The sequence below is a fragment of the Centroberyx affinis genome, unplaced genomic scaffold (assembly GCF_046629955.1).
Source record: "Centroberyx affinis isolate AG114_WGS23_722 - 3 ecotype Tasmania unplaced genomic scaffold, CSIRO-AGI_Caff_v1 ptg000392l_1, whole genome shotgun sequence".
Taxonomy (NCBI): domain Eukaryota; kingdom Metazoa; phylum Chordata; class Actinopteri; order Beryciformes; family Berycidae; genus Centroberyx; species Centroberyx affinis.
This window is the reverse complement of record NW_027279060.1, coordinates 719,708-746,598: the sequence shown is the minus strand read 5'-3', so window position 1 is coordinate 746,598 and position 26,891 is coordinate 719,708. Positions and strand designations below refer to the sequence as shown.

Genomic DNA, 26,891 nt, shown 5'->3' with positions numbered 1-26,891 from the left:
GTTAGATGGACATTGCTAGAAATTCAGATTGGTGTATTATGAGTAAGTTCTTATGCGCTAGCATCATGATGCATTGTTGGTGGTGTGAAACTAATGTTTTCCCTAACTGATCAATAATATCCTCATCTCTTCCATCAATTATTTATCCCTTGACACAAAATGCTGAGTGGAAGAAAAGTGTTTGAAAGTCCAGCAAAAAGTTCAGGGCATTGAGTATCCATTAAGTTTTCATGTTGCATCACATTTTTACAAAACGAAAAAATGATTTACAAAATGTATCATTATGTAACATTTATACATGACACTTGCTATTCTGAATTGCAGGTGTCAATGTTGGAAGAATCCAACATTTTGGAGCATTTTTATACCTTTAAAATTGATGCTGATGCCAAATATCAGTATGGTACCAATATATACACTCACCGAGCACATTATTAGGAACACCTGTACACCTGCTTATTTATGAAATTATCCAATCAGCCACTCATGTGGCAGCAGTGCAATGCATAAGATTATGTAGATACAGGTCAGCAGCTTCAGTTAATGTTCACATCAAACATCAGAATGGGGGAAAAAATGTGATCTCATTGACTTTGACCGTGGCATGGTTGTTGGTGCCAGACAGGCCGGTTTGGGTATTTCTGAAACTGCTGATCTCCTGGGATTTTCACACACAACAGTCTCTAGAGTTTACACAGAATGGTGAGCGGCAGTTCTGTGGACAGAAACGCCTTGTTGATGAGAGTGGTCAGAGGAGAATGGCCAGACTGGTTGGAGCTGACAGAAAGGTTTCAGTAACTCAGATAATCTCTTTACAGAAAACATCTCAGAATGCAACACATCGAACCTTGAGGCGGAGGTCACTTTGGTAGCCGGTTGACATTGAGCTGAAAGCTGATATATATGATATATAATAATGATATTATATATCATATATATATATGTATGTATGTACTGTATATATATATATATATATATGTATATATGTGTGTATATATATGTATATATATATATATATATATATACACACACACACACACATTTATTTATTTATTTATTTATTTTTTGTTTTCCCCAATACCCAGCCAGATTATGAAACTACATTGTTTGATGTGGGCTCAGAGAATCCTGGGGAAAGTCTGTAGATAAGCTGTGGTTTTGGTCTTATCACACTCTTGCTTTGCCCAGTCCAAAATGGATAATGTTATTTGGTTACACCAGAATATATTGAAAGTGGGTGACTATTCTATCAAGATTGACCTATATCTGCCTGGTGTTGCACATCCTGTGGCATTGGAATTTGTGCTGATTAAAAAACAAAACTGGGTCATGTTACATAAACATTAAGAATGAAAATCATGATCAATGTGATATTAATCACTATGCTATCCAAATACCTATCTCAGTATGTTCTAAATTTTCCACATAAACTGTTCAAATTGCATCCAGGAGAAAAGGTACATGGGCTTCAAGAGAAAGCTATAAGGGATGATGGGATGATTTTATTTTTCAATAGAGTACAGATCCATGGGGCAGGAAATGCTGATACCTACAGTATCAATGCGTCTCACATGCATGATGAATTCCTGGATGTCAGGACGTACAGTTGGTGTGTATCTGGGTGTGTTCTGACTCATTCAACAGTGCAATGGTATATTGCAAAAGTAGTTGGTATTGGACCTCACACCCATGTAAATATACAGCAGGACCTAAATATCATTTCCAGGTTCTGCCCTAGTTTGTTTAGAGAAAGAGTAGGTGTCAATTTCCCTCTCATAGCCCTGTTGGACTTGTGATTGGCTGTTTGTTTTCGTTCATAACAGTATAAATAAGGATGGAATAATGTGGGTTTCATCATGCTAATGTCCCTTACCAGGTAAGCATTGTTTTTTTTTAAGTCAGAGATGAATTATATTGGAAGTTATATCATATTAAATCAATTATATTACTCAAAAGTTATTCACAAATGCTGCTGTAACTGAAATTGAGAACTGCTGTTTTTGTTTTGTGTTTTTTTCCCCCCTTTCTTTCAGCCATGGGGACCCAATTGTTGCTGTGTGCTTTGGTGGCTCTACTCAGCTGTAAGTGTTTCTTTTGTTGTACTGCGGAAATTTTATAACTGCGGCAGTCAATTTATCAAGTTTAAATTTAACGGGAATCTTTCTGGGCTTTCGGGACCCACTGCAATGTTGCATATTTTCACTCTAATGTGAAATAACCACTTGTGTCCTCTTTCCTATTTGTCATGTAATTTAATAATGTTTTTGGCATGAAGCCATATGAATAGTGATGTAAATCTTATAATTATGGAAAATCTTAGATAGTTATATCCAGTCCACCAAATAATCCTAGCTACCATTAACCACTAATACTGAACCTGATTCAACTTGGCTAGCTCACTTAATCAATTGCAGCGGCTTTCCTCAAACCATGGTGTAGAATTCCTCAGCATGACATGTAGCCAAGTGATCGCTCAATTTGAAGCAATTTATCCATGTTGTCAACCCTATCAATTGAGAGCATTGCTGTGCAGCCATCCTAGGTGCATGGGTGAATGGAGTAGAATGTTAAACAGGTGAAGAATTTGAGAGTGCAGCACATAAAAGATGGGCATCTAAATTGAGATTTGCTTTTGTTAGGAATAGCATTTACCTTCAGCTTCTATTGAGTTGAAACTATTATACTGAATGGGTGAAACAGAAGTGTAATCTAAATCCCTCAGGCCCTGACTGAGCCCGGAAAATGTTCTTGCCACAGCAAAAGCGCAGATATTGATAAGACTGCCATTATGCAATTATATTGTCTGCATAAGTGACTTATTGAGTGCTGAGGGGAAGCAGCCAAGTGACTATTCTTGAGTGTAAAACTCTCACAACTGTTATCAAGGAAAAAAGTAATCCATCCATTATAGAATAGCATTCATCCCTCTTTTTAACTCTGAAGTAAAGGTATTTTGCAGTGAATTTGTCTTTGGTGTCATATTGTTTCTTTGTACTGTGTATGCGATCCAAGAAGTCTCAAGCCAAGTTTTGTATTGCCAGTCTGTGAATCCTTTTGATTGTCTTGGCACAAATAGTCTTATTCATTTCCTAATGCTTTTTGACATATTTTCTTCTTACATGAGCTTTGAGAAGCAGTGTTTTGTACCTGACTACCTACATTTGGGTAACTTGAAAAATAGTTTTCTTTTGACTTTTTATTTTTTTCATCGTATGCTTCCCTGCTCTTTGTTTTGTCTGTCAGGTCCATCTCATGCGGAATGGTCAGGGCGGGAGTTTGCTGTTTCCTTCATGCAGAATTATGCATCACATTACGATACCCCTCGCTTCCAGGTATACATCACTGCCCTCCAGACTGCTGCTAAAGTGACAGTGAAAGTGCCCCCCTTAAACTTCAAGCAGGAGAGAACTGTGAAGGCTGGGGAGGGGGTCACCATCAGTATTCCTACTGGTGTTGAGATGTACGGCTGCCAGAAGTCCTCTAACGCGGTGCGCATTGAGGCGTCAGCAGACGTGACTGTATCCTACTTAAGTTACAAGCTGTACACAGCAGACACCTCTGTGGTATATCCTGTCACTGAGTGGGGCACAGAGTACTTCCTCTTTATACCTGCCCATTCTCCCACTGGCACCCCAGAATTCTCTGTGATCAATGGAAAGGAAAAGAACAAAGTAGAAGTCTTCCCAAGTGGTTCCATTAAGTTCCAAGGTCGTCTCTATGCCTCTGGCAGCCGGATGGTAATTGATCTCCAGCCCTATGAGAGTGTCCAGCTCCAGAGCAGGTATGTTCTGTCTGGCTCTAGAGTTGCCTCTCAGCACCCTGTTGCTGTTTTCACGGGCCACACCTGCACCATGCGCTTCTCTGCATGTAACCATGTTTTTGAGCAGCTGCTGCCAGTGAGCAGCTGGGGATCCAACTTCATTGTGCCTCCCCTGAGCTTCCAGACACGAACTGACAGTGTCTACATCCAGGCCTCCCAGCCCACCCGAGTCACTGTCCAGAAGGGGAAGCATGAAGACATTTTGTATTTGAAGAGGGGGCAGTCAAAGGACATCAGCATACACCATCCCGAAACTCTGTCCATTCAGGCTGACCATGGCATCCAGGTCCTTCTGTTATTCAACGGTATCCGCAACTTGTTCCAGTTCTATGACCCTTTCTTGATGACCATCCTGCCCACCAACCGCTTCTGCTCCTCTTACTCCCTTGAAGCTCAGAAGGGCTTCAAAAACCAAGCCCTGATTGTGGCAAAAAACAGTGCATTGGCAGAGCTGCGCATTGATGGTGTGACCCTGCCCCGCACTGTCCAGTGGAGAAAGGTTGCAGGGACAGATTTCTCCTGGGCAGAGATGTCCTATGAGCCGAGTCCTAACAGCAGACACACCGTGTCCAGCTCTGGGTCCCGCTTTGCTGTTTACAGTATAGGAGTCAGCCAGAGGAATGGTTATGGTGCCCCAGCACAATGTATACAGCCAGGTACAGTGAACTTATAGCTGTTAAAGTATTTCTCAGGCAAAAAAAAATCCAACTCCATGCAAATTTTGTTCATGACATATTAACTATACAAAGACCAAACATTTGACATTATGCATAATACAACTGGGACTATGTGTGAAATAGGCATTGATTGCATTGTCTTTCTAATTCCCCAGGTGGATCTCAGTCCTGCAACAGTGTGACCTGCAGTGCCAATGAGGTGTGTGAGATGAAGGGTGAGAATCCCTCCTGTGTTCCCAAGCCAGTGACCTCCAATTCTGGTACCTGCTGGGCCATGGGAGACCCCCACTACCGTACGTTTGACGGGCGACGCTTTGACTTCATGGGTACCTGCACATATGTCATCGCTAAGAACTGTGCAGCCAATGATAATCTCCCCGCCTTTGAGATCCTGGCCCAAAACGAGAACAGAGGAAGCCTCAGGGTGTCTTATGTTGCCCTGGTGACAGTGAAGGTGTATGGTGTCACCATCACAGCGGTTCATTCTGAGGCAGGTCGTGTGAGGGTAAGGCTTCCCATTTCTGTTACTACAAAGGCATATTACAAATATGATCATAACTTTATGTTATTGTCATAGAACAGTTTTCATTCATGTTTCTTTGATTGGGAAGATGGAATGATCATGAAATGATTGCATTATGACTGGTAACATCAATTAAAATGGCAATTATAATGGCTATATAATTGTATTTTCTCACACCCTCTTTTGTGCAGATTGACAACAGTCTGTGGAGTCTGCCAGTGACCTTGAAGAAGGGCAAACTGATTATGTTTCAGAGCGGTCGCTCAGTGATCATCGAGACCGACTTTGGTCTGACTGTCCGTTATGACTGGGAACACCATCTGGTGGTCACTCTGTCCAATACCTATGCTGATAAGACTTGTGGTCTTTGTGGCAACTTCAATGGCAACCCCAATGATGATTTCACCACACCCTCAGGCTCCCAGGCTGGAGGAGCTCTGGCATTTGGGAGCAGCTGGAAGGTGCCAGGACTGGTGAAAAATGCTCTGTGTAGAGATGAGTGTGTAGGTGGATGTGAGCGCTGCGAACACGAGCAGCGGAAAATATGGGAGGGTGATGCGTTTTGTGGGCTCATCACACGTGTGATTGATGGACCATTCAGCAAGTGTCACGCCGCCATTGATCCCCATGCATACCTGGAGAACTGTAAATATGATGTATGTATGGGAGGCGGCCTCCGGCAGTTCCTCTGCAAAGCGTTGGAGGCTTATACTGACGCCTGCCAGAGAGCTGGTATCCAGGTTCAAGAGTGGAGGAAACTTGCACACTGCCGTAAGTGATCTTAACAAGCTGGATAGTGTTGGTTAATCGACATACTGTTTTTTTATATGTTCTTCTTAGCATTCATCTCATACTCTCCATTCTATTTCCTCTCTCAAGATACTCTCAAATGTCCAGCCAATAGCCACTATGAGCTGTGTGGCAGTGCCTGTCCTGCCACTTGTTCTGACCCTAATGCTCCCTCCAAATGTAAGCTCCCCTGTGTGGAGACCTGCACCTGTAACACAGGCTACATTCTAAGTGGAGGTCAGTGTGTGCCTGCTGCTCGCTGTGGGTGCACCTATGAGGGTCGATACGTCCCCGCTGGAGAGTGCTTCTGGGCTGACCAGGCCTGTGGGCGACGGTGTCACTGCGTTGCTGGAAGTAGACGCGTGGAGTGCCAGGATAAAGGCTGCCGGGCAGGGCATCAGTGCCAGGTGGTCGAGGGCGTTAGAAAGTGCTATCCTGTCTCCTACAGCACCTGCCAGGCCACGGGTGACCCCCATTATGTGACTTTTGACAAGAAGAGGTTTGACTTCCAGGGGACATGTGTGTACCAACTGGCTGCACTCTGCTCCAAGGACCGGGAGCTGGTACCATTTGAGGTCCTGGTGCAGAATGACCACCGGGGCAGCAAGGTGGTGTCCTACACTAAGTTAGTGGAGATCAAGGTCTACTCTCTCAGCATTGTCATTACTAAGACACACAAAGGCCGGATCATGGTAAGGGCTACATCAGGCTTACATATAACAGTACAGCAATGAGCAGTTAATCTTTCCTGTGAATCACTTACACTAATCTCAGTATTCAAATACCATGGTGTCTTCTCTCCCAGGTGGATGGTGAGCTGGTCAATCTGCCAGTCACCCTGAGTGACGGAAAGGTGTCTGTGTACAAGAGTGGCTGGTACGCTGTGATCACCACAACCTTCGGTCTCAAAGTCTCCTTCAACTGGAACAGTGCTGTGTTTGTCAAACTGCCCAGCACCTATATGGGAGCTGTTTGTGGCTTATGTGGCAACTACAATGGCAAAGCCCAGGATGACCTGATCCCAAAGAACGGTGCCAAAACTGTCCGGCCAGCAGACTTTGGTGCCAGCTGGCGAGTGGCTGAGATCCCAGGCTGTGTCGAAGGCTGTAAAGGAGTCTGTCCCGACTGTGACATTAACCAGAAGAGAACATATGAAACGGGGGAGTTTTGTGGTCTTTTGACGGACCCCGAAGGGCCATTTCGTGACTGCCATGCTAAGGTGGATCCAGTTGGCCACTTTGAAGACTGTGTCTATGACGTATGCCTGTACAAGGGCAGGAAGGATGTGCTCTGTCAGGCAATCACATCATACACATCTGCCTGCCAGGAAGCAGGGGCCAAGGTATACGACTGGAGAACCAATAAATTCTGTGGTGAGAAATGTATTCATTCTAATAACATGATTTACATAGAAAGGCCAAGTGAGTATTATTTACTGACAGACAGTACATACAATACAGTACAGAACTGACATTGCAAAGCTGGAATGCAATCAATGAATTTAAAGAATGACTTAATTTTTATTTTAACTGCTCTGTGAGTCTAGCCCCTATTTCTATCCACACTTGACTAGGTGTTTTCAGAGTAGTAGCTTTACAAACCCTTCCTACATTTAAAATCTGCATTCTAAATTGAAATGTCACTGGTAGTTTGAGGGTATGTACGTACCCTAGTTTTCAATTTACAATGGTAATAAAATCACCTCATCTTTAATTAATGTCTCTGTCTACAGCGGTGAAATGTCCACTCCACAGCCACTATGAAGTGTGTTCGACTGCCTGTCCTGCCACTTGCCAAACTCTGTCCGCTCCACAGGGTTGCCAGGCCCACTGTGAAGAGGGCTGTTCCTGTGATGAGGGATACATCCTCAGTGGAGATAACTGTGTCCCTTTCTCACAGTGTGGCTGCCTATATAGTGAGCGCTACTACCGCATCGGCCAAGTGTTTTATCCCAATGGGAAGTGTGAGGAGGAGTGCAAGTGCAAACAGGATGGAGAGGTAATAAATATTAGAATGGATTGATACTGATTAGTGTAAATATGCAGCATAGCAACCTTATTCTTATTTCTGAACATCTGTTTTTATTAGGTTGAGTGTAAGAAGTTCTCCTGTGGCCCTAAAGAGAAGTGTAAGGTGGAGAATGGTGTCCAAAAATGCCACCCTGTTGGTAAGGGTGTGTGCCATGCCTCTGGTGACCCCCATTACCTGTCTTTTGATGGGCTAGCATTCGATTTCCAGGGCACCTGTACATACACACTCACCAAGAGCTGTGGGCTGGAAGGCACCCACCTGGTGGCCTTCTCAGTTCAGGTGGAGAATGTGCAGTGGAACCGGATGATGAACCACAAGGTGGTGTCTGTCACCAAGCTGGTTGCCCTGGAGGTCTACGGCTTCACTCTCATCATGAGGAACAACATGTTCGGAGTCCTGGTGAGCAAAGGCACCTGTTCCTCATTTGAACAAAGCTCTATATCAGCCTGTAATACATGATTAAATGATATCTAGTGCTTTTATCGTGTAGTGGCAGATAGCAGAAATGCCTAAGAGATGTAATGCAAGCCAGATAAACAGATTTTAATATTCTTGATATTATCAGTTCGTCATTTATTTTAAACAAGACCTGTGCCTTTCTTTCAGGTGAATGGAGTGTTCAACTACCTCCCTCTGAATCTTAATGATGGAGCAGTGAAGGTCTATCAGGAGGGAATCCATTATGTTATCACCACAGACTTTGGCCTGCTTCTCACCTATGATCTGGTTTACCATGTCAGGGTCACAGTACCTGGTAACTACCGTGGTAAGACCTGTGGCCTGTGTGGAAACTTCAACGGTAACCGCAATGACGACTTCCAGATGTCCAACCGTCAGCTCACCACAAACGTGAATATGTTTGGGAGATCATGGAAGGTCACCATCCCTGGTGTGGTGTGTGATAACGGCTGTGAAGGGAACAACTGTCCCAAATGTGACCCAGCTCGAAAGGCTGTGTTCATAAAGCCCACTTACTGTGGTGTTGTCACAGCACCCAAAGGTCCCTTTGCAGCCTGCCACAGTAAACTGGACCCACAGCCCTACTTTAATGACTGTGTGTTTGATGTGTGTGCTTCCAATGGGGACGGAAAGGTCCTGTGTGACAGCGTAGCGGCCTATGCCTTCAACTGTCACATGGCAGGAGTGGACATCAAAAACTGGAGGACGGCTTCATTCTGTCGTAAGGAGAAATTCAATTCCATATGAAACATGTTGTTGTTCTTGTAGTTGAAACTTATTACTGTTTGTGTTAAATGTCTACACAGGTTTATAATATCCTCTTTCTCTATCTCCCGATTATTTATCTCAGCCATGAAATGTCCAGCCAATAGTCACTATGAGGTGTGTTCAGATGCCTGCTCCTCAGCCTGCCCAGGCCTCTCGGAGATAGTCGAGTGCTCCACCAGCTGCACAGAAGGCTGTGACTGTGATGATGGCTTCTTATTCAATGGACAGACCTGTGTTAAGGAGACTCAGTGTGGTTGCTATGACAATGGAAAGACTTACACGGTATAGTTAAACACCTCTGTCTATACAAAAAAAAAATCATCAGTCATTCCATACACCATACAGATGTTTAACTCGGAGAGAGCTTCACAATGAGAGGATGAGTGACTTAATTGCTCTGATGCATTCATTTGCACTATTGTTTGTTTTATATGTGTTGTATATAATTTCATCTTTATTTTATGTATAGCCCAAGGCAAATTTCCACAGTGGTGGACATTAGACAAATTGATCTTTGACATGTGCACTGAGAATTCCCCCTGGGAGTTATTCAGAAGATTGTCTAAATTTGTCTTTGCCTGACAAAGTGGAATAAGTGTGAAATAAGATGAGCCACTTGTTATCCTGTAATTTCCCCTGTGTAATGAACACATTCTGTGTCCCCAGCCTGGTGAAGTGGTGTATGAAGAGGACTGTAAAAAAAAGTACACCTGTGATCCAGTGAAGGGCCTGGCCTGTGAAACTCACTCCTGCCCCAAAAACACCAAATGCATGGTCAGGAAAGACATCAGGGCATGTTTCAACACAGGCAAGACACACTAACTCATCCTGGAGTACTGAGTACCCTCATACTGTCTATCAAATAAGCTATATCAATTATGTATAATACTTTAATCATCCATAGATGGTGAATACTTTAATATCTGTGCTTTTGAGTACAATTGTAATTTTTGTGTTAATTTCCCTTTGTTTAACCTGTGTAGATCCTTGCAAAGATGCCAACTGTCGTGTCAAGGAGAAGTGTCGTGTAGAGAAGGGTGAGGCTGTGTGTGTCCCCGAGTACACAGGCACCTGCTGGGCCTGGGGCGACCCCCACTATCACACATTTGATGGTCACAACTACGACTTCCAGGGCACCTGCAAGTACACCATCTCCACAACCTGTGGGAATCTGGCTGGCCTAGTTCCATTCTCAGTCACTGAGAGGAATGATAACCGGGGAAACACAGCAGTTTCCTATGTCAGGGAGGTAGATGTGACCGTATACGGGTTCACCATCACCATACGCAAGAACCAAATTGGTCGGGTCACGGTAAGAGTTTAGTTGAGCTTCTTGCTTTAAAGGTTCAACTGTATTTGACCTGTAGTATTTTTATAGTATATTGTTCTGATCTATTTCCCTCAGATGAATGGGGAGCTGCTGAATCTACCTCTACAACTGGGTCAGGATAAGGTGTCAGTTTCCCAGCGTGGTCATACCGCAGTGGTGCAGACAGACTTTGGCCTGCGCGTCACCTACGACTGGAACTGGAAACTGGTCATCCAGCTGCCCAGCAGTTACTACGGCAATGTCTGCGGTCTGTGTGGCAACTTCAATGGTAACAGAGGTGATGAGCTGCAGAACCCAGCAGGCAAAGCTGTCGGATCAGTGATAGAGTGGGGCAAGAGCTGGCAAACGGCTGACCAGGACAAGGCCTCTCCATGCTGGAACACATGTGAGAAAGGCTGCCCCACATGTGATGGTAATCAACGTAAGCTGTATGAGACTGAGGCCTTGTGTGGGGCCCTCACAGCCAAGACCAATAGTGTGTTCCAGAGGTGTCATGCAAAATTGGACCCCCAGGCCTTCATGAACAGCTGTGTGTATGACATGTGTTTGAATAACGGAGACAAGAGGATGCTGTGCCAGGCGTTAGCCTCCTACAGTGAGCAGTGTCGTGAGGAAGGCATTATAATCAAGGACTGGCGGAAAAAGTTTGGCTGCCGTGAGTATCTGACTGTGCAAAACTATCATTTTAACTTTTTAATCAATCAAAGATACATTTCAGTCAATAAATAATTGAGAGTAGCATTGATTTTTTGCTTAATGGTCTTTGAATTCAAATTTGCTCCTCTTTGATCCAGCGATGAACTGTCAGCCTCACAGCCACTATGAGGACTGCGCTAGCCCATGCCAGGCATCCTGCCCCTTCCCTGAGCAGCGGCAGGCCTGTCCCAGCACCTGTGTGGAGACCTGTGTGTGTGACAAGGGTTATGTCCTCAGCGCTGGTGTCTGTGTGCCTGCTAAAACATGTGGTTGCTCTTATCAGGGCCGCTACTACAAGTCAGGTCAGCGCTTCTGGGCTGACGAGGCTTGTGGTCGCCTATGTGAGTGTGATACCACCCTGGGTATGGTGACATGCCGAGAGGCTTCTTGCTCTGCCAACGAGAAGTGCGACCTCGTGGACGGAGAGCGCACATGCCGACCAATCAGTTATGCCAAGTGCACAGCCTCTGGTGACCCACACTACCGGACATTTGATGGGCGGAGGTTTGATTTCCAGGGCACATGTGTGTATCAGCTGGTGGCACTGTGCTCCAATCAGCCTGGGCTAGTGCCATTCAAGGTGACTGTGACAAACGACCACCGGGGAAGCAAGACCGTATCCTACACCAAGACTGTAACCGTAACCATCTACGGGGTCTCCCTCACCATCAGCAGAGAGTACCCCTTCAGGGTCCTGGTAAGTGTGAACATGGACGTATGGATAGGGATGATTTGATGAGAGACTGAATGGGTAACCTGACACATGTAGTAATATGCATTATGGAGGGAAAGGAATGGGACACAGCACATAGTTACAGTATTAAACATAAAAACAGGACAGATATTCTGAGCCTCATTCAAATGTGCGGGTGATAATGCCTTCCGTCATTGTGCTAATTCTGCTATCCCTGGTGCTCTTTCACATATATATTTAATTACACATTAGAATTTGTGATCCAGGCGGACTTAATTAAACTAAGCTTTAACTGCACATTAGAATGGATTAGCAAGCACTGGAGAATTATTAAATCTATAATCTCCTATAAATATTCCTCCCTCTCACGTTCTCTGCTCTTCAGCTCATTGGACAGCTCGTTTCCTTGCCATTAGACTACAACGGTCAGCTAAATGTGTATCGCAGTGGCCGGACAGCTGTAGTGGAGACAGCTGCTGGTATCACTGTGACCTTTGACTGGCGTAGTGTGGTGACTGTTACTCTGCCCAGCAACTACCAGGGCGCAGTCTGCGGCCTGTGCGGCAACTACAATGGAAAGCCTCAGGATGACCTGGCCATGCAGAATGGCCAGGCCGCCGCTGATGTCACCAAGCTGGGGGAGAGTTGGCGGGTGGCCCTGGTTCCAGGCTGTTCATCGGTCTGCCAGGGGGCAGGGTGCAATGGCTGTTCAGACTCCCAGAGGAAAGTGTACAGTGCCCAGAAGTACTGTGGAATTATTGCTGACAAGAAAGGGCCTTTCAGAGAGTGTCACAGCCGTGTGGACCCCGCTCCCTACCTGGAGGACTGCGTGTACGATGCCTGTCAGTATCGTGGTCACCAGGGTTCACTTTGCAGTGCTGTGGGAGTCTATGTCTCTGCCTGTCAGGCCCTTGGAGTCACCATCCACTCCTGGCGGTCAGATAGCTTCTGTCGTAAGTCCGGGTTTGCGTTTTCATATTTCAGGAATGTTATCGTAACATAACCTTTTACCTATAAAATTAATAAACTAATCTCCCAGGCCTAAATGCCTCTCCCATGCTTTACCTCATTCTTCTCGCCCCTCTCCCTCTTCTGTCCCACAGCAATGGTGTGTCCAGCTAACAGCCATTATACTCTGTGTGCCTCGGCTTGCCCTACCACCTGCGCCAGCTTGACCTCCATTACCACCTGCCAAAGGCCCTGTACAGAGGCCTGCCTGTGTGACAGTGGCTACCTGCTGAGTGGGGATGTGTGCGTGCCTGTTGGAGACTGTGGCTGCTCCTATGGTGGTCAGTACTATAGGAAGGGAGAGGTCTTCTACCCAGAGGCCAAGTGTGTGGAGCAGTGCACCTGTGGAGAAAATGGTGCTGTGTCCTGCCAAAAGACTAAGTGTCGCCCAGGAGAGACCTGTAAGCTTGTAAAGGGAGTAAAAGGTTGCCACCCTGAGGGACAAGGCAAGTGTGTGGCTTCTGGTGACCCACATTACATTTCCTTTGATGGGCGGAGGTTTGATTTCCAGGGTACCTGTGTCTATACGTTGGCGAAGGTGTGTGATGATGGCAAAAGCCAGCTGACACCATTCACCGTAACTCAGGGGAATGAGAAGTATGGAAATGGAAGAGTTGCTGTCACCAAGTCAGTCGCAGTGACAGTCTACGATTATGTCATTTACATCCAGCAGAGAATGGCATGGAAAGTCATTGTGAGTTAATCAACTTTTTCCAACTCACTTCTGTGATTGTGTTTTTACATACTTTACATATTCACAGAAGCATGTATCATTAGTGATTCTGTTCTCCTCCCTCCTCTGTCCAGGTGGATGATGAGCAGTTGAACCTTCCTCTCAACCTGGATAATGGGCGTATCACAGTCACCCAGGAGGGTCGTAACATAATCCTCCAGACAGATTTTGGCCTGAAAGTCCTCTATGACACTGTCTACTACGTCGAGGTGATCGTACCATCCACATACCAGGGTAAGATGTGTGGCCTTTGTGGCAACTACAACAAGAACCCCCGCGATGACTTCAGACGTCCTGGTGGTAGAAATACGAACAACGTCGATGACTTTGGGAAGGCGTGGGTGCTGAACCTGCCTGGGTCGGTGTGTGGGGGCTGTGGAGGGCAGTGCCCAGTATGTGACCGGGCCAAGGCTGCCCTGTACGGCAAATCTGACTCCTGTGGCATCATCAGTGCTCCTAACGGGCCTTTCAAAGCTTGCCACAGTAAGGTGGACCCAGCGGCATATGTTTCCAATTGCGTGTTTGATGTTTGCGCCCTGCGAGGGGACAAAGAAACCCTGTGTAACAGTGTCCAGGGCTATGTTCTGGCCTGCCAGAACGCTGGGGTTCAGATCCAGTCATGGAGGAGCAGCTCCTTCTGCCGTGAGTTAAACACAACACTATTTCAATAATCCACTGCTGAAGAATTGTCAATGTTTTTATTATGTTTTATACTATTTGTTTAATCTAGGTGTGTCTTACAAATGCCTTCTTCCCCTGCAGCTGCTACCTGCCCTGCCAACAGCCACTATGAGTTGTGTGCTGACACTTGTGGGGCGACCTGTGCCAGCCTTATCTACCCCATTACCTGTTCTGACAGCTGCTTTGAGGGATGCCAGTGTGACGCGGGCTTTGTTTCTGACGGCATTCAGTGTGTTCCCTTGGACAACTGTGGGTGCGTCCACGATGGCAGATATCTGACGGTGAGACTGCACTCAAATCAATTTTACACTGTTGTCATACATGGGTAATGTGAAGAAATGGAAATTAGAGTCATGGTATAACAAAGTACAGTCGGCATATTTATGGCAATAGATGGCCACCTACTTCATGTCATAGTATTTACACATGAATAGATGTAAAATTCACACATTCCATTCACAGGCCTGGAAGATAATCATTTTAACACGACACACAATTTATGTTTCCAGGTGGGCCAAGCGGTGGTGAACAAAGACTGTAAGTCCAAGTGTGTGTGCCAGGCCTCGGGGCTGGTGAAGTGTGAAGAGCTGGCCTGTGCCAGTGGGGATGTTTGCAGTGTAAGAGACGGGGTCAGAGGTTGCCATGTCAAGCAGAGCCACTGCAAGGTCTGTCCTACTGCCCACCTCACCTCCTTTGATGGCATGTCTGGAGCCATAGGAGCTCTCGGGGCATTTGAGGTGGCGTCTCTGTGCGATCAGACTGCTACCCTGTGGTTCCGTGTGGTTGTGGACGTCAGGGTCTGCAGTAAAGGCGCATCTCCCAATGTGGCCACCGTCTATGTGTTCTTCAATGACACCACCATCACTGTGACCAGCCAACATGTCACCTGGGTGAGAGGGGCTGGGAGGGAATAGTTTGTGTTTGAAGATGACGTTAAACTTTTTGATATTCATATACACTATTTGTTTAATTGACGTCAGTAATTCCATTGTCTTAATGGGTTTTGTTTTTCCCCGTTCTTTCTCCCTCTTTATATTAACCAGGTAAATGGCAGGAAAGTGTCTCTTCCCAGCAAACTGACCAATGAAATATCTGTCCAGATCGCAGACAGAACTGTGATCATTGAAAGGGCATCTGCTGTGCGAGTCACCTACTCATTTTCACAGGCGGTCACCGTCACTGTTGACGGTCATCTATCCGGTAAAATGTGTGGTGCCTGTGGCAACAACAATAATGACTCCAAAGATGACATGAGGACTGCGGATGGGAAAACCACCACTGATGTGTCTGTGGTTGTTGGCTCTTGGACAGCTGGGGACTTCTCTAGATGGTGAGTATTTGAAAAGCAAAGCATCTCACCTGTAGAAATTTAATGGGCAAAAATACATCACTACATTTGGTGTTGTGCCAACACAACAAAATGGCCTTTTGTGGGATAGGGGTGCTTGTCAGAAATAGTCAGATCTGCATGAAACAAAAAAAGAATTCTAGGGAGTTGCTGTCTTCTTATGTTTTTTTTTTTTTTATATACATCACTACATTGCAATAGCTGTGTGACTAATGATGTTAAGAGTAATTGCTGTAATACCACAACCACTTTGCCTCCTTCTCCTGTGCTTTTAATCTTAAATTCTAGTTAAAGCAGAAGTTTTAATCTTGAACTCTATCTTACCCTTTATTATGCAAACTGCAAACTTAATTTGACCACTGAAATTATCAAGCACAGATCAGCGAGAGATGGGACGGTGCTATGACCATTCAACCGCTTATTCTCTTAACAGCAAGAACTAAACAAGGACTCCACAGAGCCCTTTTAAGGGAATGAGAGTGTGGTTTTTAATTGCATTTGGTCCAATTTAATTAAGAAATGCCAGAGAATCCCCTATGGTAATTACTGATTAAAAAGCAGGTGAGGCTGACAGGCATGGCCATCAAAAGCTACCAAGCTTGCAATCCAATCGCTGCTTGTCATCCAAGGACAGTTAAGTCTCATCTGGGTGCAATATTAATTTGAGCCCTCATCTTCAGTGCTGTGTGCCAGCCTTAAGTCAGTCCCTTTAGAGAATGAAGTTTTGTGCATCACCTTTCCTCTCTGCCTCCAGTGCAGTTGCTTTTTTGGGGGGCTTTGTCTCATCACTACACTCTAATCGCAAACTATGGACCGCTTAGTTATCATTAGAGGTATTTTGTTCTATTATCATGGATCCACAGTTGCCCCTGAGTGCTTGCATGCGCCTTTAAAAACAGCAGTTGCCAAAGTGTTGTTTGTAATCCCTTTATTCTGCCTGAATGAATGTGACTTCACTCTGTTCCCATTACCTTTGACGACAGTCTTTCTCTTTTACATTCCAGTGGCCTGTAGAGGTGCTGGATCTTTGGTGATAGACAAGCATCTGGTGCACAGGTAAAAACAGTCCCTTTCCTCCAAAAACAGTGGATTGATATTTCCTCTTCAATGAAGCGGCCAAATGTAGCTGAAAGCCTTGTTTTTACCCTCATTAAACAGGATGAAGAATGTGAAGTCATCAGCTGAAGTTGTTTACAGCCATAATATTAGCCATATTGCCTATATTTCTGTATTTCCTCTTGATTCTTGCAATCTATTCCTCACAACATTCACTTTTCAACAATAGAAAGATACTTATGAACTTACATTATTTCTATCATTCTTAACCAACAACTCCATCTAGTGGAGTAAGAAAGCATATCCTCTCTGTGTCTGCGTTCCACAACACTCAGGAGCTGAGCGTAATGAGCTGTCAAAACTAACTTGTCTTAAACTTGTCTTTATACTTGTCATGTTTTGAACCTGTGTATGTTTTACAAAATGCTATCTCCTTACTGTTCTGAACAATAAACACTTTTTCAATATGGTATGTGTAATACATATTTCTTGCAGCTAAAGAACTCATCTCTAACAGAGCATTCTGAGTGAAAGAAGACTCCTGTGTGAACTTGACTAGGCAATATCGGCACTCGATGGGCCTTGGTGTAGGAGGAGAAAGATATAAAACTATGAAACTATGAAATCTTAAAAATAAAGCGCTTTCCGGATTCACCAATATTGTTGAAGAGGCCAAGTCAGGCCGTTTAACTTTCTGTAACCTTGTCTCCAAAGGCCAAGTGGCTCTGCGTTTGCTGGTGGAATATCACAGAAGGCTGAATGTGGCAGTGTGGTGTGGGTTTAGCTTGGGAAGCCAGTTCTCACACTGCTGAGAATACTGTAGCTCACTGACAGACTGTGTGTTGTTGAAGACCACAAGCACACTGGTGTTTTTTTTTTGTTTTTTGTTTTTTTGGTTTGAGTTCACCTCACTTACCCAGTCTCATAAGCCTGTAATCTACAATTCAATGCAACAGCTTTCTGTGTTTTGATACTGCGTCTATTTCATAGTTAGGGGTTGAAAAAAATTAAGGTTTTCATGATTTACAGTTCATTGTGAAATAATGTTTTAGTATCAATTGTTTGCATCGAAACTACAGGGAATAATTTATCTGCACAGTAGCTCTACTGTAGCTCTCCTCGTGTTGTTTACCTCGGTGCAGGGCAGCCTGGGGTAATTTTGGGGTGTAACTCTGTGGTGGAGCGTTCACACCAGCAACCCCCCCCCTCTCATTCCTGAGACAGATTACAAGTAAAGACCAAGGAGGAGCATTGACTTAACACAGCCGAATGCTGAAGCAGAATCTCCATAGAATGCAACAATAATTCACTTTTAATCTGTTAGTTTCATATCTACGACCCGCAAACTAAACGCAACTTTTGATTTCACCGCTGTTTTCTTGGCTGAAGTTCTACAGTTGAAGGGAAACTTTTTTTTTGCAAACATCAGGAGTTCGGCGCACTCGGGCGGGGGAAAAGGTCAAATACACATAATTAGAGCGTTTGGTAACTCATACACGGTAAGTTTATCTGATTCTCCGAATTTATGCTTCTTAAATTATTTCCCAGAATGCATGTATCATACCACTGCGACGGTTAGAAATGTGCATATAATAAAGTCTGGATTCCAAGATGCAATTCATCTAAGCACTTTAACTTGCATGATAAATAGGTTTTTTAACTACGTTTCCCCGCAAACACGGCTTCCAACCCCCATCTTTTTTTACAACTTCCATCTGAATGCCTTTCTGAACATGTGACCATGTTAATTCCACCAAACCACTGGTTCAGTGATGTGGTTTTCCAATTCAACCCTTTGACGCACAAACTAAATCTGTTGTTTTCCACAAAGGGGGTCAGAAAGATCAGTATGTTGATTATGTACCAGTGTTTTCCATTGTTACTGTTGTGGTCTGTCCTGCCTAGAGTTGCCACGCAGTCTGGGGAGATCCAATTTGTATTTCAATAGGGAGTTTAGTGTCACATGTTTAAATTGTTCCGTTAGTGCCCTCTCCTGCCAGCCAAATCAGTGGAAAACATCAATATTTGCAGGATACATTTTTCTGTATCACTGCGTTACGAGAACAGCTGTCTGGACCCGAACAGAAAAAAAGGTCATTGTATGCGGCTAAGACACCATACATGGTATCAACTGGCAAGTTACCTGAAAAGTCCTGAAAAGTTGTGGTTGCGTGATCAAATGTAATTGTACTCCTTCAGCAAGATTCTCTAAATTGTTACATTATTGTTTTTTCACGCACACATAAATAACCTCAGTGGTCATAAGTATCAATGTAGCCTAATGGAAGCCGAGTCAACCAGTCTTTTTCTCAAAAATGCAAAGTCCAAAACACATCTAACTTTACACAAACACGTCTCATGGGCAACCATGCCCAAAACTTGTTTGAGAGAGTAGAGGAAGTTGAAATTGTTCTCATCAGAACCTGTTATCTGCGACATAGTGATAATCCATTTCCATTGTTTAAATATTGCTAAAAGGACAACAGGGCGGGCCTATTTGACCTTGCGTATTTATTTAAGGGTTAATGTAAGCCTGTCTTTTTTATTTAATTACAAGCTGTGTCCATGTAAATCCCACTTTATGATAAGCCAAGGTAATTAAATTTTCAAGTGTTGCTTTATGGGCTTCTTTCCTGTCTCCCCATTATATTCAACTACATCAGTCAGAAGGCTAACAAACAAGATTATTGGATTTGGTTCTTTTTAGAATAGCTCGCCCTGTATTTGTTTGATTAAACCTGATTGGCAGGCCTTTGTTGTTAATCCTGCTCTCAGGGTTGGACTGTTCATTTCTCTCCACTGCAGCTCCACGTTCACACCCCCACTCTAGTCATGCATGAATCCCCAGCAGTGCTCTGTGCTTTGGGTAAGGGAGGAAAACCTTGGCACCTAATGTGGGTTTTTATCTTTGCAATGCAAAACATTATATTCACTGGCTTCTCTGTCACTGCCACCCATTTATAGAGCTAAAGCTGCATGCACCTATCTGCATGAGACTGGTGTCATGCCTCTGTACATGGGATTCTATTGGTGCAATATGGTCAGATACAAAATCCTGACCAATATGCTCTTTGGACATGCATTGCGGTACTACTGCAGTCCCTGTACAATCATGAGTGGGAGTCTGGTTGTGGAACCGTAGCCTGGTGTAAGAGAATCTCAAAGAATGTACTAGATAAAGTGTAGAGAGAAAGCTGTGTGTGCATGGGAAAAACAGCCCCGGGTGGTTTGTGTCATGACACCATGATCCATGTGTAGACTAGTTGACCCGCCAAGCGAATGCTAATGAATCATGCCTGTGACCCACTGACCAAATATCAAATGTAACTCAACACTGGCCTTGCCTTGCACCCCTCTACTGCCAAGCCCCATGTTCTGAGCCTGAAATAGCTGCTCTTCTCTTACCCGGAGTCAGGAGGTCACTATAAGACATGCTGCATATCTAATAAGATGAATGATTGTAAGAATAAAATGTATCCTGTTATGTAGTGCCTAGCCAAGGCAAAGCTTTATGTCAGACAGGTATGCAAAGTCCCACAGATTCATCAATAATGTCAATCCAAGCTTTAATTCAATATACAATATATTAACAGAGTTGATAAACTAAGAGTGGCCTCATTACTGATCTCTAATGGATCTGGAAAACGAGAAATAGTTCCCCCTAACCTAAACTTCCTCTAAGCTGGCTGGTTGGTAATGTTTGGGAGAAGCGAGTAGCTGGCGTTGATTTTGAAAACAGACCCTCTCTGTTAGCAAGGGAGTTAAAGTTGCTGAGTTTTCTAAGGTTGGAGGGAGTCGGTAAGTTACAAAGTTTCATCTGTAAATCGCATAACAAGGCCCCACTTTACCTGTCAGTCCAGCAGATCTCCTCCTCAAGACGCAACCATTGTGTACCAAATATAAGCAAATCTCCAGCACATAAACAAGTAACGACACTTAGTACTTTTCTTCAGTTTATTTTTGTGCTATTTTTACTTACATCCATGCCTGTTTGTTTCTTATCAGCGGGTAGAATGGAACTTGCAGTGTTGGTGGCTTTCTGCTCCTGGCTAGCTCCTGCATTGGGTAAGCATCATTTTCACTAGAGGTTCAAAGGCTTTACAGGAGGCTGTTCCCCTGTAGGAATAGACCTGTGTCAAGCTTGTGGTTCCATAGTTGTTTATTCTGCAGGCTTGATTTTTGGTTTGTCCTAAGCTCCCGCAATCCTAAATGAGCTGGTCTGTCTATATAACAGGATCAGCGTTTGGCAGGGAGATGCTCGGTAAGTTTACTGCATCAGAGCGGTCACTGGCAATGCATGGCCATTGTTTTGGTTTTGGCTGCTCACTTGTTTGGTATGGCTGCTTGTGATACACTCCTATTGAAATATGTCACCTTAATATTACCTTTACAATGATACTGATTTCAGCATAACTCTACATACAATATTGCATCTTAACTAGCTCACTGCTGTGAGAAAAGGCCATGTCAAACTAGTGTAAACCATTCTTCATGCAAGGGATTTGAGTAGCCTAATCATTTCTCCGGACTGTTGCCAAGTTGCTCATGTTATTGTAAGGCTATGGCCCTTAGCTGTTTTTCTGTGTGCACCGCATGCCATCAGATCAAACTTGATCTTGAGCAGATTGCCTACACTAAGCTTTTTTCTTTTTTACAAAAGCAAACTATACTTCCTGCCACTGAAACAAGAGCAATAGCTAAATGGTCTGTATGATACTGTGGCTAGGAGAGTGACATCAGTATTTACTGCCTGGTAATGAAGCCAAAGTGAACTCTACCATCTGTAACTCTGTATGTCAGACAGACAAAGACAGACATTAAGTCAGCTAAGTTAATCACATAGATCAGTGACAGACAGCTATTGGCCCTCAGGTCGTATCCAGACCCCATATTGGACCTCATAAAAGTCTCTCACCTATGTGCAGTCATATGTGTCAGCACCCAAACTTATTACAATTGGAATGTACTTGTTTTAGCTGGAAACACAGACATCTCCATTTAGTGACATCTCTGTAGACAGAGGCCACTGGAGCTTTCTGAAGTGACTTTCCATGTCATCATTCCCATTTTCCGCTGGATTTTCATTTACACTGTTTTCAACAACCAAACTGTACATCAGTACAATCATAAGAGTTTGCTGAACATTAGAACACTATTCAATGAATATTTTAAGGAAAATTGTAAAAAAAAAAAAAAAAGAAGAAAAAAACCTACATAAATGTGATTAATTCAGTGTGCAACTACAATGCTACATTGTTCTCAGTCCAAAGGTTGCTCATATAACCAATGTCAAACTAATCTGCATTGTGTCATTATTACCATAGTAATAATTTGTCAAGCTTTTCTTTGTTATTCTGGTTATTTTCCCAACACATTACAATAATATCCTACCAGCAAAGTTAAAAAGACTTAAGCATAAAATGACTGTGGAACAAAAGGACGTGCTCTCCACTGTGACAGTATATTAAGGTTTAACAATCACTGTATCATGTTCAACAAAATAGAAGTTGAGTTTGAAGGTAGTGCACATATCCACCCATTTTTAACCCATTTTAAGTTGTTTTGCCCCACCACCATCAATATTGCCAATTGCTGACGTAATTTCACTCACACTACCAAATTGAATGCCTTATAAATGCTAATGGTCTCCCTGCTTTTTTTCACAGCTTCAGTAGCAGATCAGGCAAAAGGTGAGGGTTTTTTTTTATTGGCATGCTTTTGTTTCAATTGAATAGTAGCTTATAGAATGTATTACAGGGTTAGATCATCCACTTAGCTGAATGAAGCTAAGTTGCATACTCATTTCAGCTGGCATGCACATTGCAGTTGGCACTTGACTCCAAGCAGGCTTATATGACTAAATGAATGATGCTGGCCCCAAAACTGCTGAATAGCTATCATATCACAGGCAGTATATTCTCTGAAGTGTGTCAGTGGGTAAATCTGCTTCTCATCTGTTTCCCCTCTCTCTCTTCTCCCCTGCCAGATTATGACAGTGCTTTTCATTATGGTGAGTGTTGAGCAGATCGACGTGTGCTTTTAACGTCTGACCCTGCACAGGAAACATCTGGGAGGTCAAGACGGGTTTGTTTTTCCAGGAGCGATGGAAAATATTCACCCTGGGGCCAAGCTTCCGGAGTCCCACTGCCAAATATTTCTGATCCTGCCCACTATGCTTTTTGAGTCCATCTTAGGCACCAAACTGCACAGATTGATTGAACATCGTAATTTAGATTTGCAAATACCCATCATGGTAGTTGTGTGCTTGTGTTTTTATCAGTAGTTCTAAGGGAATAGGCCCTTTGCAGAAGTCTTATAAATGCCATAGCACATATACCCGACGCCCTGTTGGAAGACCACTGAGAGCAGGTGGAAGACCAGCAGCTCGTCAGGGCTTCTGGTGAACCTACATGAATACTTATAAAACTAGTCAATATAACCAATTTGATGACACCCATTTCAGTTTGTCTTTCACTCTGTTAAAAATATCAGTTTTATCTGATTAGAGTTAAGAAAAACAATCAGTTGTAATCAAAATCTTGCAAAGTAACATTATAGTCATGCTAAAGCCTTACACTAAGGCCAGGCCTAACGCCAAATAAATCAACAGCCATGTAACCAAATTTGTGATGCCTCTTTTGCGTAGCTAAGCAATGAGAGCAGTAGATGGTGCTCCATCTACTGTTCCATCCATTCTTATCCATTATAGTCATCGTTTTTTTTTGTTTTGTTTTGTTTTTTCAGCTTGATATGTAACACATTTTTGGAAGTCTATGGTTACTTCTCTGCCGTTTTTCTTGCCTTATTGGAACAGCCAGCCTCACAACAAAAATTGACCATGATGTTTGCAGTGTTGACAGCAGCAGTCGGACTAGGTAGCTGCGTTGAGTTATGTGGTGGTCTTCCAACATGGCTGCTAGGGGGCTCTAGAATGCTTTGCAATGCCTCAGTTGAATCAAACTGGTCAAATGTCTCAGAATTATGATCAAAATTTCAGGGATTTTGGAGATGAAAGCTTTGCAAGAAATGTGACAGATTTTGCACAGGTTAAGTCTGCAGGTATTCACAAACCATGCAAGGATCATTAATGAATTTGTTCCATTTCAGATTATGAATCTCTGAGAATCGGTGGCCTGGTTTTTGCAGTGGTACTGTTCCTCATGGGCATCGCCCTCATCGTCAGTAAGTGTTTGACCGCCTGAAGTACACAGCAGATGTGTTATGCCTAAGTGTCATTGTCATCACATTGCGTTCCCTGTATGTCTCACGATGTTCCTGATTCATACGGTCCTGATCTGATCTTGCACAACCTCGGCGCTCAACACCCTCATGCTCCATGTATCATATCGCTTTGCCCTACATACCGTACCCCAATTTTCACTTGGAGTATATCTTTGTCCTTCCAAGACTTCCCCTCGTACTCTACCAGCACATGCCGTTACTGCCAGTGGTAGCCCTGTAACCAAAACCAAGCAATAAATTATTAATGGGGACACACGCACACACACACTGTCCCACTCCAGCTCTGCTTCTGCAAGTCATGATCAGAGTGAATTCCCAACTACTCCATTTGAAGAGTTGTGTGTAAGGCCTCATGGAGTATTAATAACAGGTTAACCTGCTATTCCTTGCCTATTTTGATTAACATAGAGGTCTCAAATAATAGCAACTGGTGAAAGGGTTTCGTTAGATTAGCCTACATAAAGTGGCAGCTTTAGACTAATATAACCATTTCTTATCTACATTTTCCCCTTCTACAGGCCGAAAGTGTACCTGTTCAAAGAGTGAGAAGTCAAGGTAAGTTTTTTTGGAAAAAAAAAAGATTAAACATTAAATAAAGCAAATGTCCTTCAGGCTTTGAAAATATTTCAAATGGACAGACCCTAAGTTCTTATTGTGTAAATGATTTGGAAAAGATTGTTAAATTGTCTAAATTGCTGTTAATTTTCCTCAGGCCCAGAGGTCCTGATGCAGAATCAGGAGTTCCAAGGGGTAAAGATTTTCCTTTCTCTTGTGTTCACCCTTGCTGTATTCCAATAATTGAATAATAATATGAATGTTAAATGTCTATCAGGTAGATTCATTATCGTTGTACCATTTTCTAAAACAGTCATCTTAAACTGTTTCTGCAGCTGAGTAGTTGAGACAGAGACATAGAGGGGCGGATGACTGGTAAGTATCTTAAAAACATCCATGAATCTAATGCTTGTAGTAGGAATCTTAAGGAAGTATTGTTGCAGAACAAACCAAGCTTTTTCTCATGCCCTCCTCTCTTTTCTACAGTGATGCTGACTCTTGCCATTAGATGGCAGCAAAGGACGCGATCAGAGCTGAGGACAATCTCCCAACAACACATGAAGCTTCTTTCAATTTCACCATGTTAATGTGCTCTTTTGATATATTTTTGCTTCTCTTTTTTTTTCAATGTTTTTATCTATAATGACTGTGTTATTAGACAATCTGCCAGTTTCATATGGTAGTAATGATGTGATTGTAAATTGTATTTTTCTTGACTTTCAAATAAATTGATGCAAAATAAAGCCAATCTTTTGAGTGGTGTTTTTCTTGGGTTTGTTTTTTTTATTTTTTGTAATGATTACTATTATTAGGCTACTTTGTTTTCTCTGCCACTGGTAGTAAACAGTCCTGTACCAATGCAGCACATCTGCTTCTGCTGACTTTGCAGTTCAGTCACACATCTAATAATGGTCACCAATAATGACAGTGTTACTGATCTATGCGCTGCTTTCTTCTTGGAAAATTATCTGTTTAGATATTTCAGCTCAGTTCATAAATCACTGCGTTCAGTCATGTTTATGGACCTATTCTCGTCCGAAAAGAGTTTAGCAGCCATGAATTGGGTAGCCCAGTGAAAGTGCGGAAAAAAGCCGCTTATGCAGATTTTCTCCATGGAGTAACAGGGGAGGGTGACTGCACTGCACAAAACACAGTAGCCTACACGGGAAAACAAGAAGCTGGTGCAGTTTGAGCACACGTTTCCACATTTCCATAAGCTTAAACTTAAATAGATTTTCAGCATTACAAGCCACGAACAGCAAGGAGTGAATGAGTAAAAAAAACACCCAGAAATGCCCAGAAAATATGTACAAAATAGGTCTATTCATATGGGCTAAGGATATCCATTGGTATTTCATCTGTGTGCTGCATAGGAACTGAGACAACACTAACGCCAAATTACTAAAAGATTCCAATAAGGACTTGCTCTATAGTGAGTTTCCATAGTGATCTCATCGTACTTTGTGATTTTATGTCCTATGATATTCCTATAATATTCCTATAGCGCCATACAGTTTATGATAGGCCTACAGTTTACAACTTATTCCATGATTATGGTTCCTTTTCGTTAGGGAGAAAGCATAGGCTGCTGGGTGAATCACTTTGCCTCTCATTGTACTCTGGGAAAACCATCCGCATTGCTTGGCAGCCTGTCACTACGGGGAATACCTAAAGGCTGGGCAGCAGCACTCACTGAACTATGGATGCAATGCCTGACTTTTGCCACCAGAGGGCCCCTGCTAAGTTTACATTGGAGGTTCACATAGCGGATAGACACGCAGTTGTGTCTCCTGTCCAGCTCCCGCATCATATTGTTTCCATTCTGCACCTGCGACCCAACAAGCCGCTAAATTTGAGGAGAAACCGAGGAGACAGAGCGCCTCTACATCTCTACACTGCAGTCATGACAACTACGGGAGGTTTGTGTCTTTTTTCCACATTTAGGGGATTTATAAGGGTGTAGAATGGCTACATTACAGTGTTTTAAGTTTGATAAGTTGCCTTTAAGTTTGATAAATTATGTTTTTGGTAATTTGGATGCACCATTTCTTCTAGATGAATACAAATATTTGTTTTAGCCCCATACGTCTGTCATTCCTGTAATTGATTGTAAATTGGTGCATTGGTGCACCGTGCCAAGAGCCACTTCTATTTACTGCTGCGGCATTCTTATTTCACTATTGTGAAAGATGGTGCCAGTTCTTCTATAAACTCACTATTGGAATGGACAAATATTTACTTGTAAAAGATATTTACTATTGGTTTCTTTCAAACTGACCACTCCGCATTTCTGGAAGAGGGAGGACAGAGTAGGGAGAAATGGAAAGCGCACACTAAGCCATTACAGAAAGTGGGGGTTCAGCAACATACAAGCCGCATTGTCGACGCCCAGATAGTAATGTGGCATATAGCCTGCAACGCTAAACCTTCATAATTGTAACGCCGATACTCGTCAAGAGTAGCCGATCATGCTTAGCAGTA

At 43.4% G+C, this 26,891-nt stretch overlaps 2 protein-coding genes across 3 annotated transcripts; both read left to right on the top strand.

Moving 5' to 3' along the window:
* The first annotated feature begins 1,867 nt into the window (after positions 1 to 1,867).
* LOC139641593 (IgGFc-binding protein) lies at positions 1,868 to 17,083 on the top strand. The gene is made up of 23 exons (XM_071516066.1): positions 1,868 to 1,876; positions 2,034 to 2,081; positions 3,244 to 4,476; positions 4,653 to 5,002; positions 5,212 to 5,791; positions 5,900 to 6,501; positions 6,615 to 7,182; positions 7,542 to 7,807; positions 7,898 to 8,239; positions 8,447 to 9,020; positions 9,150 to 9,349; positions 9,734 to 9,875; positions 10,051 to 10,379; positions 10,473 to 11,052; positions 11,192 to 11,790; positions 12,173 to 12,740; positions 12,891 to 13,489; positions 13,603 to 14,170; positions 14,291 to 14,490; positions 14,719 to 15,099; positions 15,253 to 15,539; positions 16,562 to 16,613; positions 16,716 to 17,083. The coding sequence occupies exons 2-22, from the start codon at positions 2,036 to 2,038 to the stop codon at positions 16,569 to 16,571; spliced, it is 9,024 nt and encodes a 3,007-aa protein (XP_071372167.1). The 5' UTR covers positions 1,868 to 1,876; positions 2,034 to 2,035; the 3' UTR covers positions 16,572 to 16,613; positions 16,716 to 17,083.
* Positions 17,084 to 17,845: 762 nt separating this feature from the next.
* On the top strand, positions 17,846 to 25,133 carry LOC139641631 (FXYD domain-containing ion transport regulator 6-like). 2 transcript variants are annotated; one of them, XM_071516133.1, is made up of 10 exons: positions 17,846 to 18,112; positions 20,619 to 20,678; positions 20,848 to 20,874; positions 22,280 to 22,303; positions 22,600 to 22,623; positions 23,721 to 23,795; positions 24,374 to 24,410; positions 24,568 to 24,605; positions 24,746 to 24,785; positions 24,897 to 25,133. In XM_071516133.1, the coding sequence occupies exons 2-9, from the start codon at positions 20,627 to 20,629 to the stop codon at positions 24,751 to 24,753; spliced, it is 285 nt and encodes a 94-aa protein (XP_071372234.1). In that variant the 5' UTR covers positions 17,846 to 18,112; positions 20,619 to 20,626; the 3' UTR covers positions 24,754 to 24,785; positions 24,897 to 25,133. The 2 variants fall into 2 exon arrangements, with proteins under 2 accessions (XP_071372234.1, XP_071372235.1); XM_071516134.1 differs by lacking the exon at positions 20,848 to 20,874.
* The last annotated feature ends 1,758 nt before the right edge of the window (positions 25,134 to 26,891 follow it).